Source organism: Ictalurus punctatus, chromosome 3 (assembly GCF_001660625.3).
Source record: "Ictalurus punctatus breed USDA103 chromosome 3, Coco_2.0, whole genome shotgun sequence".
Classification (NCBI taxonomy): Eukaryota; Metazoa; Chordata; class Actinopteri; order Siluriformes; family Ictaluridae; genus Ictalurus; species Ictalurus punctatus.
In genome coordinates, this window is record NC_030418.2 from 8,068,854 (window position 1) to 8,082,468 (window position 13,615).

At 38.9% G+C, this 13,615-nt stretch overlaps 1 protein-coding gene and 1 long non-coding RNA gene across 3 annotated transcripts in view; both read left to right on the plus strand.

Annotated features, from left to right (window-relative positions):
* anapc1 (anaphase promoting complex subunit 1) overlaps positions 1-11,329 on the plus strand; it is a 57,250-nt gene extending 45,921 nt beyond the window's left edge. For both annotated transcript variants that reach the window (XM_017464563.3, XM_053679507.1), the window contains 12 exons: positions 1-8; positions 103-296; positions 3,029-3,115; positions 3,333-3,450; positions 3,811-3,888; positions 4,885-4,952; positions 5,046-5,184; positions 7,308-7,394; positions 7,764-7,859; positions 9,010-9,214; positions 10,528-10,662; positions 10,920-11,329. The exon at positions 1-8 is cut by the window's left edge and continues 52 nt beyond it. In XM_017464563.3, the coding sequence (XP_017320052.1) occupies positions 1-8; positions 103-296; positions 3,029-3,115; positions 3,333-3,450; positions 3,811-3,888; positions 4,885-4,952; positions 5,046-5,184; positions 7,308-7,394; positions 7,764-7,859; positions 9,010-9,214; positions 10,528-10,662; positions 10,920-11,065 (1,361 nt within the window). In that variant the 3' untranslated portion in view covers positions 11,066-11,329. The remainder of the gene's footprint in view (positions 9-102; positions 297-3,028; positions 3,116-3,332; positions 3,451-3,810; positions 3,889-4,884; positions 4,953-5,045; positions 5,185-7,307; positions 7,395-7,763; positions 7,860-9,009; positions 9,215-10,527; positions 10,663-10,919) is intronic.
* A 1,858-nt stretch (positions 11,330-13,187) lies between these two features.
* The window catches only part of LOC108263757 (uncharacterized), a 34,881-nt gene continuing 34,453 nt past the window's right edge, over positions 13,188-13,615 (plus strand). The window contains exon 1 of the long non-coding RNA XR_001812260.3: positions 13,188-13,563. This is a non-coding gene — a long non-coding RNA (uncharacterized LOC108263757). The remainder of the gene's footprint in view (positions 13,564-13,615) is intronic.

Below are 13,615 nucleotides of genomic sequence, written 5' to 3' on the forward strand. Positions count from 1 at the left end.
CCACAGTTGTGAGTTGTATCTCGAAGAAGGAGAAATCAAATCAGTTCAATCACTTAATGATGTATTGTCTCATCTCTGTTTTTTCTGGCATGTGTCTGACAGTCGGGGCAGTATAACTTGCAGACATGTCTAAGCATGGTGCTTCTGGCTACTTCCATGGTTATGGCTGGCTCAGGGAACCTAAAGGTACTTCAGCTCTGCCGTTTTCTGCACAAGCGTACTTTTGGTGAGATGAACTACGGATTCCATATGTCTCACCACATGGCCTTGGGATTACTCTTTCTTGGAGGAGGCAGGTCAGTGCATCTTGCAGCCATAACACCGGGCCCTTTGAGTTGTGCAAAAATACTTACAAATACAACTTTCCTGTGTTGATAATCACATGATGAAGGCATTATGTACATTACAGTTGCAATCAAAATTATTCAACCCCCATTGCAAATCAGGCTTGTTGTCAAAATTTACAGAGAGCTGTTTGCAATGAACAAATCAAACAAAAGCAACTGAAACAGTTCAACACAATGAATGCTTCAAGTGGTTTCCCCAAATTCAACTGAGAATGCAACTTATAATGATTTCTCTAGTTTCAAAATTATTCAACCCCCTGAATAGAATCCCTCACAACATAATGAAATATCTGAACTGGCTAAGGGTAGAAAATATATGAAATTCCTGGACGGGGAAAAAAAGGAAGCTATCAATGGCTGTAACAAGATTTCTGGGAAGGCAGGTTGTGAAAAGCCTTTGAGTGACAGGCACTGAGGTTTCAGTGAGCATGGTAAGGCATGTACTATACGCAGAAGGTTTCCATGCCAGAACTCCAAGACATACACCATTACTGACCCAAACGCACAAAGAAAAATAGGTTCAAAATCATATAAATAAGCCACAGAAGTTTTGGATGAAAACTGTCTGTAGAGCGATGAAACAAAACTGGAACTTTTCGGCAACGTGACTCAACGGTATGTCTGCAGGAAGAAGAATGAAGAAAGAACACTCTGTCCACAGTCAAGCATGGTGGTGGCTCGGTGATGCTCTGGGGCTGCTTTGCATCCTCTGGCACTGGAAACCTGCAGCGTGTGGAAGGCAAGATGGATTCATTGAAGTATCAGGAAATCCTAGAAGAAAATATCATGCTGTCTTTGAGGAAAACTTGGCATCATTGGACCTTCCTACAGGACAATGATCCCAAGCATACCTCAAATTCCACTAAATTCCACTTCTGCTTGGTTGCAGAAGTAGTCCTGGAAAATTCTACAGGGCCATCACAGTCACCTGACTTGAGCCTTGAGCAGCATGCAAACCAAAGAATATTACTGAACTGGAGGCCATTGCTCATGAGGAATGGGCTAAGATTCCTCAGGAACGCTGCCAGAAGCTATGCATCTCGTTTCCAGCAGGTCATAACAGCAAAAGGTGCTCTACTAAGTACTAAAGATGTTTGCCATGGAGGGGCTGAATAATTGTGAAGCTGGAGAAATCATTATAAGTTGCATTTTCAGTTGAATTTGGGGAAACCACTTGAAGCATTCAAATTTCTTTCAATATTTCGATTGCTTTTGTTTGATTTGTTCAGTGCAAACAGCTGAAAGTCTGTACATTTTGACAATAAACCTGATTTGCAGCGGAGGTTGAACATTTATCAAATGATTCAAGTAATGTTTGTTCTTCTGCTATGTTTTACTATTTTTCTCCACATCATGTTTATATGACTGATGGGTTGAGTGTTAAGCCACCGTGTCACACATCTTATTTATTTCAAATAATTTCAGGAACATTGCTACTTCCTGCTATGTAAACCTAACCGTTAACATGTATTTCTTTACCTCACTTGCTATTGCAAGACTGGCCATTACCACATAATGTCTCTTGGGTAACAGAAAGTTGATCTTAGGGCAGAAAGTCCTATCCTTCTCCTCCACATATTACAACCCCTGGCAAAAATTATGGAATCACCACACTTAGTGTTCACCTGGCTTTTTTACTTTGTGGCAAATAAACAAATCAGAGATATGACACAAAACAATTTTTGTTTAATAGCTGAACATTCTGGCTTCATGAAACATGTCTCAAACAACTTGAAATTAAAATGAAATTATTTTAATCAATGGCATATTTTATTCCAGATCAAGTAGAGGGGAAATAAAATATGAAATCACCTTGTAATTTGCATTTCTACAATAACAAATACCAACTCTAAAAATGCTAGTTAGTCTGCAGTTAAAAGAGAGTTCTTACAGACCTTAACAAACTGTTGGACTTGGCTAATTGAAAGGAAACATGGCACCAACTAGGGAGATGTCAATTGAAACAATAGAAAGGATTATAAAACAAATGTCTGGCAAAAGATTCCGGTTGTTCCCAGTCTGCTGTGTCTAAAATTTGATGCAAGTATAAACAAAATGGGAAGGTTATAAAAGGAAAACATATCGGGTTGACCAAGGAAGATGGCAAACGTCAGGATAGAAAACTCAAAGCAATATGCCTTGAAAATAGAAAATGTAATAGAAATCTATTCCAAATAGATTTGGGAAAAAATATGCCATTAATTAAAACAATTTAATTAAATTTGTTGGAGGTATGTTCCATGAAGCCGGAATGTTCAGCTGTTAAACAAATATTTTGTGTCATATCTGTGATTTGTTTATTTGCAATGAAGTTTAATAAAAATAATAAAATTAAAAAAAGCTGGGTGAGCATCCTTTAAGTGTAGTGATACCATAATTTTTGGCAAGGGTAGTACACACTGCCAGATTGATGCAGGTGTGTATATAAACTGTTGCCTGTGAACGTTGCAATTGTGTAAGGGTTTCGAAGGGAGAGAGAGAATGTCAGCACTAACTGGGACTAACGTACCACAAGAGCCTCTTTTCCCTCCTGAAACTGCTCAAGCACATTCATCGGTGCAGCTGTTATTTTTAACTGAAAGCCATTCAAAGGGCTCAAATTGCTTTTAAAACACAACTCGGATCACTTGTTAAACAATGGCTGTGTGGAACAATAAAGCATCGTGCGGCTTTGTTCACAGGTACACACTCAGCACCTCCAACTCCGCCATTGCTGCCCTTCTTTGTGCTCTTTATCCTCACTTCCCTGCTCATAGCACCGATAATAGGTAAATACACTACAGTCTCCCTTCTCTCGTTGTTCTGCGGAATTTAGCGCTATTGCTATGTTCATAATTAAAAATATTATTGTATTTGTACTCAGAATAGTTTTAATATGATTGCATCTTGGACCGCTTTGTGTTTTTTTTGCTGGCTTCTTTCATGGAGAATGGTCAGCGATTCAAACAAAGGTGTTTGTGCGTGGTGGATTTTTTGACTCCTCAGGTATCATCTCCAGGCCCTGCGTCACCTCTGTGTGCTTGCAGCTGAGCCTCGGTTGCTTGTTCCTGTAGACGTGGACACTCTGAAACCCTGCTACGCCCTGCTTGATGTCACCTACAAGGTACTGCATGTGTACATACTGCTTTTTTTCAGTGAAGCAGCCAACTATAAATGTTGACATAACTGTTGAATTAGTAACACTAAAGAGAATTTACTTCTGTAGTGAGTAAACATGGTCATGGTAATGCATCAGACTGCAGGTTCCTGGCACTTCTGTCTAACTTGTTTGGGGGGGTTGACTTTTAAATGACCTTATAGCATCTGAAGATTGGAAACACACTGTTAACTACAATTACTGAGACCCCCTCCCTCCTCTGTGCCTGATTACACACAGTTGTTGTGTGGATGAGCAAGTCTGTGACGTGTACTGTGTGTCTACTGATTTTCAAGCATAAAAGCATAAAATTGTGTGTTTTAATAGGAAACACAGTGGTATGAGGAGACAACTGTGGAATTGATGGCTCCCACTATGCTCCCTGAACTTCATCTACTGAAACAGGTAACAGCCAAAAGGACTACATTAAAACAAATGCCAATTGACTAGTCAAAGAAAAATGATTGACTAGTAAATGAGTCATCAAATGGCTAACTACAACCCCAGTTCCAAAAAAGTTGGGATGCTGTAAATAAATGCTGAAAGGTATATACAGGTTTTAGAGCAACATATGCTTCCACCCAGATTCCATCCCATCTTTACTTCTGAGAGACTCTGCCTCTCCAAGATATTCTTTTTGTACCCAATCATGTTACTGACCTGTTGCCAATTAACCTAATTAGTTGCAAAATGTTCCTCCAGCTGTTTCTTTTTAGTAACACTTTACTTTTCCAGCCTTTTGTCCCCCCCCCCCCCCCCCCCCCCAACTTTTCTAAGACGTGTTGTGGCCATGACATTTCAAAATTACCTTATTTTATTTTCTTAGATTTCCTCAGTTTCAACATTTGGTATGTTTTCTATGTTCTATTGTGAATAACATATGGGTTTATGAGATTTGCAAATCATTGCATTCTGATTTTATTTACATTTTACACAGTGTCCCAACTTTTTTGGAATTGGGGTTGTAGATGATTGAACAGCTTGATTAGTAGAAGGTTTTTGTTTCTAATGTTTTGGTCAGTGTGGTGTTTAGGTTAGTATTATATCATTGTATTGAAATGTTTGTTTGTTTGTTTGTTTGTTTGTTTGTTCATCACGTTTCACTTGAACCTGTTATGCATGATCTGTTTGAGAAGGCTAATTCAGTCTTCTTAGGGTGTGATGAAATGTAAGCCCTGTCCGGGTGAATTTTTTGCAAAACGGCACAAAATGCTCCTTGGTGAAATTACACCACTACTGCAGTCTACATCCCCAGTCTAAATCAGACTAACTCAACCAAGATCGAAAATCTTGAGAAAAAGCTTTTGGTCTAATTGTCTAACGACTAAAATTTGTATTATAACACCAGTTTAGATTTTGTTACGCCTATATTAAAAACAAGTGAAACCTGTTTGTGTACAGATTAAAGTGAAGGGTCCAAGATACTGGGAACTAAACATCGATCTGACAAAAGGAACTCAGCATCTGCAGTAAGTCTACACAGCGTGCCGTATCGTACGATGCTTGACGTCTAGTGTTTGTATTTAATCGCAGTCCCTCGAGCCGTGTGTTTTCTGCTCCAGGTCCATCCTTTCCAGAGACGGAGTTCTTTATGTGAAGCTGCGTGCTGGACAGCTGCCCTATAAGGATGATCCTCGGGGTTGGAAAAGCCTGCTGGCTCCTAGTGTCAACAACAGAAACCCAGAAGTGCGCACATTCAAGGTCTGTCTGTGTGGCTGATGTAGGGCTAAAATATAAAGGGTTTAATACTTAGTCCACTGCTCTCAAACGCGTGAATGAATGCGTTTTATGATTTATGTATCTGACTCCATTTAATTAATTAGCTGACTCCAAAGGATAATCTTCTAGTTAGTGCTGGAAGTATAATACCTCAGTGTTGTGATTTTATATTTAGTCTAAAGCAGTTTCATGCTAAACTTTCATTACAAAGAGATGTTCCTAGGTCAGAGGCTTTTATATAGCTTATAATGAACAATTATTTTTTGCTCAGAGGTTTATATCGACGTGCAAGCCTTGGCCTTTGCTATTTACTTGTCAGAGGTTCCATTTAAACTTGTAAGTAGTAACCTTTTATATTCATTTATCAGAGGTCGATTTTAATGTGTCTAACATACTACAACTTTAGCTTAGGAAACTATAACCATATAAATACAGTCATGTACTTTTAATGCAGCATACTTTTCTTACGGAAGAACTGCTGAATATTTAGAGAGAGCAATAACGAATGACTTTATTAAACAAACACAAATGAAGGATATACAGGAAATAGAGACAAATGTGAGTGACAAGAAGGTTGATCTGAGTTGTGGACATAGGATGCGTGATGATAAACCATTAATGACAAAAAGGCAGCCTCTGTTGTTATAAGCCCCTTCCTCAATGTTACAGGTTATATTAAACATGCACTCCTTTTTCATTTATTTATTTATTTATTTATTTATTTATTTATTTTTTATTACCCCTGAGCTTCTTTGAAATGTAAGTGACCAAGATATCAGATGGGACTGAAACAATGGGTTTTATGGCAGGATAGACCCCAGCTAACAAATTAGCTCACCCTACGGAACTGTATGCGGATTAAATACCTGAGAACGGGTCAGGGAAAACTGTCTGCTATGCAAACTGTGTGTGTGAAGAAAGAGCACATATTGCAACATATATTGTAAATGTTGTTTCCTAAACCTATATGATATTTATGATGTCACCACATCGTTCACCATGAAATATGGACAGAAATGATACCAAACATGTCCTGAGGCATATTGTAATTAAACACTGTTTAGATGATCTGTTTTAGTTTACCTGGTACCTCCTGAAACACATTCCTGATCATTTTAATATTAATCAAATTACTACCACAATTTATAAGTCTTCTACACTGATGGAAAAAAAATGCAGAGCAAGGCATAGACCATACACTCGTTTGACTGAAACATATAAATAGCTACGGAAGTTTAAGGTCCACTTAATCCAGTTATTATTATTTTATTAATTTATATATTTTTTGAAACCATAAGGATTTACAAATATAAAGTGGGGGGATATTTTTGTTAATTTTTTTTTATTTTTACGGTCCAACCCAGGTTCCTAAATGAAATTTGAAATAGAAATGTTGACAGTGCATATTGTGCAAGATTTTAGTGATTGCCTTTTTTTTTGGTCCCAAACCAAACATTCCAGTTACAATAAAATGGAAAATGTGGCTAATTCCATCCCATGTGGCAATTCCTTTCCATTTGGAAATGATTGGAAAGCTATTTAGACCCTATGTTTTGTACTGATAAGGATATGTGTGTACACAAACGCACACAAAGGCTGTTTACTGTTTGTACTCCAGCATCTAGCCATGAAATAGCTCATCATAATTTTAATGGACAAGTCCCGATGTGAAGTTACATGTTATCAACAGAGTTAGCAAATTCCCTGTTTAAAAGCGTATATACATTCTAACTGGCTAAATTTCCATTCTTTATCAGGAATCGCTAGCTAAGCTGTGCAGCGCAACAACAAACAGGCTCAGTTTACCTGTCTAATGTAAACTTTAACATATGCTTTATGTTGGGAAGACATTTGTAGTAGTAGTGTAATTTTCTTCATCCATGAACTGAAGTTACGGAACATCATACATTCTCGCACAAGGGCTGATGAGTTTGGAGGCAAGACTTAAATAATACACTAGTGGGTTACATAAAAAAGAGGTTATTTAAAGAGTAACTAAGATTTATTTCAAATGAACATTTCTGTTGGATTGGGCATGTGTTTGGTTGCATGACCTTTTTACTTTGTCACTGTCTCTCCTCTCTGTTTTCATCTATTCCCTGCAGCCTGAAGCCATTTCGACGTTCACGTCAGACGCTGCCTTGGTTTCCTTTGCTAAGTACTTCTGTGAAGCCTCTGAAAACATGAAGAATGTGAGTTGAGTGAAAAATAATGGTGTACAGCCAAAACATTGATTACAGCTGTGGGTAAAAACAAGGCTTTTTTAAAGCGCTGCTGTATTGCACATACTTTGCACTATATACTGTAGAGTGGAACGGTTCAGCTCGGCCGGAAAGCAGCGTTGTGAAAATGTGTTTGCATCAAAAATATTAGCTGACCATAATTCTCTGCTTGGTTATTCTAATTAATTATATGACTTTGTAAAGGCTTTCTAACTTTGCTCCACCCATCCTCATACACATGAGGTCAGGAAGTATTTGTTTCTTCTTATTGTGGTTTTCCTCTTATTATTCATGTGTTTCTCACTGTTTGTTTATTTCACTTGGGTTTCTGTTCCACAGAAACAGGAGACCGTGGCCTTATTCTCAGCTATACTATATGAATGTGTGACCCAGGAAAATCCGGAGATGCTGCCCACCCATATCTCTATTGATCAAGTAATTTATTTTTCATAACATAATAGTGTTTACTGATCTAGGAAGTTGAGGGTTCTCCTTCAAACCACATTTTCCGTTAAAATCGATCACTGCATTATTTTGCTTACACATTGCTGTTGGGGAGCACAAACACTGGAGCAAATTCACTGTTTGTCTTCTTCCAACACCAAAAAAAACGGCAAGTGACGCTGCTTATACCTAAACACCTTACTCTTCGCATGAAGAAACAAAGCCTTATCAAGATGAAGGCGACTTCCAGACTGACAGGCGTCTAGTAAGTGAGGCGTACAGAGACTCAGTAACTACTCATTTTGTTGGCGAGTGTCAACACCTCACAAATGTTCCACAGTTTAACCTTTTGACTTTTGCTGAGATGTCTTTGAGACATCCATAGACAGTTGTTAAAGAGGAAATGTTTTTTTATTTTAAATGTTGTAAAATTTTAAATAAAACTCTTTAAAATCTGATGAATGTACAGTTATCAATGAAACCTCAATAGTCTTGGCCCAGGTGTTTTTATTTTTAGGGACATATAAAAATGTACGATTTAGTCTGATTTATAGCAGAGGTGTGCAGTCTTATCCGCAAAGGGCCGACGTGGGTGCAGGTTTTCATTCCAGTCAAGCATGAGCCACACCTAATTCCAGCTGTTTAATTAGTTGATCCGGGCTTTCAATAGACTCGGGTGTGGTGGCTTCTGCTTGATTGGAATGAAAACCTGCACCCACACTGGCCCTTTCTGGAGAAGATTGGACACCTTTGATGCATAGGTCTGTTTATGCGAATGACACAAGAACTCTAATGAAACTTAGGACTGGCTTATTAATAGCTCAAATTAATATAATGACACTCGGTTGCAGTGTGTGCTTGTCAGTCTCTTTCTTCCAGTGACAACTGAAATAAATGAATTGACTAATCTTTTGTGGCTTGAGATGTATAATTGTAATACTTGAAGTTGCACTCACTAACCATAGCATTGTATTTTGTTGTGCAAGAAGAACAGAAAGTTGTAGTCACTTTGTGATTTGGTTGCAATACACTTAAAATTTTTGATTTTTTTTCGCCCATTTTTTGTGACAATTTACAAATGTTCATTTTAACTATAACACAACATTGTGTGCGCTTGTGCTTGTCGGTGTGACCTTTTAAGGTTGTGAAGGCTTTGGAGCAGGGTGAGCTGAGTGAGACGTTCTCCCTGTGGCAGATGAAGCTTGTGCTGGAGCTCTGTGAGAGCGGAATATTACAGCAGAGACTGCGGGACACGCGCAGGCAAAGCCGTGGTCTGCTGCTAAGTTCTGAGTTCCTGCCCGTCATGAAGAGCTCGGCCGACCAGGCCCTAGACCGCTGGCTCGTTGGTAAGAAAAGGCCACACTGAACGGTTTCGAGAAAGGATGCATATATACCAATACTGATATCAGTCTGATGCTCATACACGTTTACTCATACACATACTTGTAAGAAAAAAAACCCCCAATTGATACTATGTGACATAAGCCTAGTGTACGCTGTCGCACTGACGGACAGATGACACAAAATGCAGATGATCTGGATGTATTTCAGTATTAATGGTGGCAATCAAAGCAAAGCAGACTGCAAACTGTGCTCTGTGAAAATACCACTTGGAGGAATTAAGCCAGCATAAACATAACACTCATTGCATGCAGCACACAGCAGTAACCAATGCTGATGCAAACTCTGGCTAGCAAGAAAATAACAGCTGTTACTGTTAGCATATCGTTCTTGGCGATCAGCCACTATGGATCATTGACGACGAGGGATTGTGAAAATGTACAGAAACATTTTTCTGAAAAGAAGCAAAAACTGCGCTTCTCCACTTGCGAATTTACTCGATCCAACTCCTGTAGCTATCTTATGCACTTAATTTAAAATCAAGTAGCTAACCTGGTAAATTACATGTCTTGTAATCGTTGTGAATGAAGACTCTCGTGTGTGTCTGGAGAATTATAAATGAAGCTAAATAATAAGTTGTATGATGCCGTATTGATTGATCAATATGAATTAGGTTACTCATTTTGATACTGCTGTCAGTAAAATACTGATTAAAAATAAACAACCCATAAAACATGCACTTCTACTCGTACTCATTCATACTCCCTAGTTTCAGGATCTTTGATTCTTGATGGGGAAGTTGGCCTTTTCAGTATTTTAAGGACACATGATTGCACCTGCTTGGTGGTTAGTAGGCAGTAGCTTTTAGCACCATTGTGTATTTAAATAGGCATAAACTAGAGCACTCTACCTCTTCTTTCCTTGTAAAATCACACTGAATATTTAGTCCTTAATTTTATGGAAACAAACTAATGGCCAGATAAAGTATGGATTTTGTAATAGTAATAATATGCTTGGCACTTGTTGCATTTGTTTACAGCTTCCAGTGCCACAAAAAGGAAATGTTCTTGTGCACATAGTGTAAATTCCATGTGAAAACCTTTTTGCCTGCGTATAAAAGAAATTGAAAGCTCAGATGCCTGCAAATACCACCGACGTCATTTTCTAGCAGTGTAATAACAGTTCTTAGCAAGTGTGAAATGCTTAAGAACTGTCTTTCTTAGAAACAACATCTGGCACGAATGGAAGCAAGCGTATTTTGAATCAGCAGTGTCGTGAAAACTCTCATTTTCTCTGACCTTTGATCTTTCATACACAGACAACAGACATGTGCTACAAGAGTACATTAGCAGGCTGCCGACCAGTGACGATACAGACAGCAGCATTCTAGCCTGCTTCTTGGTCTACCACTCAATTCCTAGCTTCAGGAAGATGGCCACAACAGACCTTGGGGGTAAAACGATATTGATTCTGGTCATATCTCTATCTGTTTGCGTAAGGGATAAAAATGTAACGTGTGAATGTGAGAGTGTTCTGATTACTCCACTGAGTTTACAGCAGTATGTGCTTGTCTTGGTTTTATTGAATTTACAGTGTTGACGCAACCCACTAATTATTTTAGCAAATTTCCAGAAAAGGGAGGTGATCCCTCTATCATGACTCTGACTTGTATGTTCTCATATATTGATCTGTTTGTTTTCTCTTCTTCAGGGTGTGCCTCTTTCCCTGAGCTGCTGTTGAAGTTCAGTCAGTTGGGTGTTCCTGTTCGAGGCCTTCTGCATCTCAGTCCTTTGCTCTTACACGATGATGGCTCTGCTATATCGCAGCACTTTCCCTCTGAGCCCCAGAGGTTATGAACCTAATATGCTCCCTTACAATTACAAATGTCTTCCTAGGGAAGACCAAATGTTTTCCTAGGGAGACTCCAACACCCAACTAACAGGAAATCCTTTCTGGGATGTGTAAAAGCCGGCCCAGGTTTCATTGTAAGTCCTACTTTAATTAGTAGGTCCTTAGGCTCAAGGTTGACCGCTGCAGTATTGCAGTTATGTAAATAATTTGTATCCATGTTTGTGCCTGTGATAATGGTGTCAGTAAATGTTTTCAATGGTTCACACTTATATGTCTGTTAAACATCTTTTTTGTTTATGATGCAGTGGAGTTTTTTTTTTTTTTTTCTTTCAATATTTGCCATGACTGACAAACCAAGTGTTATTCCTGAGCAAACGAACAAGAGCATTCCTGTGCAAATGAAAAACATTTCCCAGCCTGGAAGCACATTGCCAAACACACCCACTCACATTCCACACTATTTGCATTGCTACATTTCTCAGTTTAAAATAGTGCTCGCCCCACTGTGCTTTGAATACTGATATCTGGCTGTTGTGTCTGCAGTTTTTACTCTACTATAAGATGAACTGAAAGTTCTGTTCTTGCACAAATCTATTTTAGATAATCTTGCTACATTTAATTTTTTGTGTTTGTGTAAGAAGAGAACTTTAGGAGAACTGCGTTTTCATTTGTTCTTCAATAACTGCGAAGTTTGGGTCTTTTGCATTGTCAACACACCACTGATAAAAGCATAGAAACTATCAGAGCAGTGCTTCCTGTATGGCAGCAAGTGGTGTACCAAGACTAAGAGAATGACTGGGCATTAATCTTGTGCCTCAATTTAGAAAGTATCTTTATATCTTAAATCTGACAGTCCTCAGTATCATGACAAGGCACCGCTATTAGTTACTCTTATTTTCTATAGCTGACAGAAAGCAGGCGCATGTGTAGTAATGTGAAATGTGTCTGAGAGCTAATTAGTGACTGCTCGAAGTTACTCAAATTGAGCAAAGCTACTCCAGCAACTTGTCATACTGCAAGAAGCGTGTAACCACTGGCATGCTGTATTTAAGAAGCATGTTCTGTAGCATGCTGTTTTTAGATTTCAGCACAACTAAGCAGAATTGGCACACGTTTAAATCTCTAAATGTCTGGCGAGTGCTTTTCCTTAAGCTCACGGCAGTGCTAGAATTTAAAAAAAAAAAGATAATCTATGGACTATCCATATCTTAATAAAAACAAACCATATTTCTGATGCAGCTTCAGTCTGGTTTCCTGATGTGGCAAAAAAAGAAATAACCCCCAAAGAACATCACTTTATATGCATTCTCAAATTTCTGATGAAACTTGGATTTGCAAAACCTCATACCCACACATATCCATGTTGCTGGAGAGAACAAGGCCTTTGATTAATGCTCTACTTGGTGTAATTATCAGTCTAGTAAAGGAGGAAATTAGTGTGAGGCAGCCAAAGGATGTCTGGAATGTGAATGAGCATACTGTGTAAAAGGTCAGTAACCTGGAAATAGAAACCTTCTCACACTTGGTGTTAGAGTATTCAGGGTATTTGGCTTGCTGGGAACTTTTAAGTGTTCTCACACACACGTGTTTCAATTCCACAGACACATCAACAGTAGATATATATTTCAGATAAAGGAAGTCAGGGTTCATTTGAACTGACTAACAGTAGATATATATTTCAGATAAAGGAAGTCAGGGTTCATTTGAACTGACAGAATGACTGTAGTTATGTTCAGTTGATGTGAATTTGCTCAGCTTTTCACGCCCTCCTTTCTGCTCTCTTTCTCTTTCTTTCTCTCTCTGAGCGTGTGTGAACAGGCTTTTTCAAGGCAAACTCCTACACACGCCCCAATTCTTTTTCTCACACCTCACCATCCAAAACGTCCCATGGAAAAATCAGACATAATATTTCAACCGAGCTGCATTTTCAGCGTTTTTCCCCCCTCTACTTTCCTTTTGCCAAAACCAGAACCGCCCAAAAAACCAGTGTGCAGCTCAGCTGCATTTGTTTCCTCTAAACACTCATTTGGTTACAAGGGCAGCGCGAGCCCCTATTAAAGTATCCGTTTTGGCCCTTTTCCCAGCAACTAGTCTTTTTTTTTTTTTTTTTTTTTAACTTTACGTAGAAGTAGTAATATTGACAGGGCGTGTTGTTTAGAGAGTTATCAAGGCGTTAACCGCTTTACGGGATAAACTTCATTCACACAAGCAGGAAGATTTGAATCTGTGGCGAGTCTGACGCTCTGGATAGAAGTGGGCGTGGCCAGCGGCGCCGGACAGACTCAACGCAGGCTCCACTCCATGAATGAGTCAAGTCCACGACGAGCTGAGGGGGGAGAGACAGACTAATTCAAACTCAAACAACGAGGAAGACGAAGCTTCTTAGGTTATTTATTCGCAGTTTTGTGCAAAAGCTCATACCTAAAAGTCTCAAGTTAGTCATTTTAACCGAAGTTACACGGTCACAGTCCGAGGGCTCAGTACTCCTCCACTAGAATAATCGGTAAGTTACCAAGTATTTGTACACTAAACTCATACTGTCCTGTCTGTGGGAG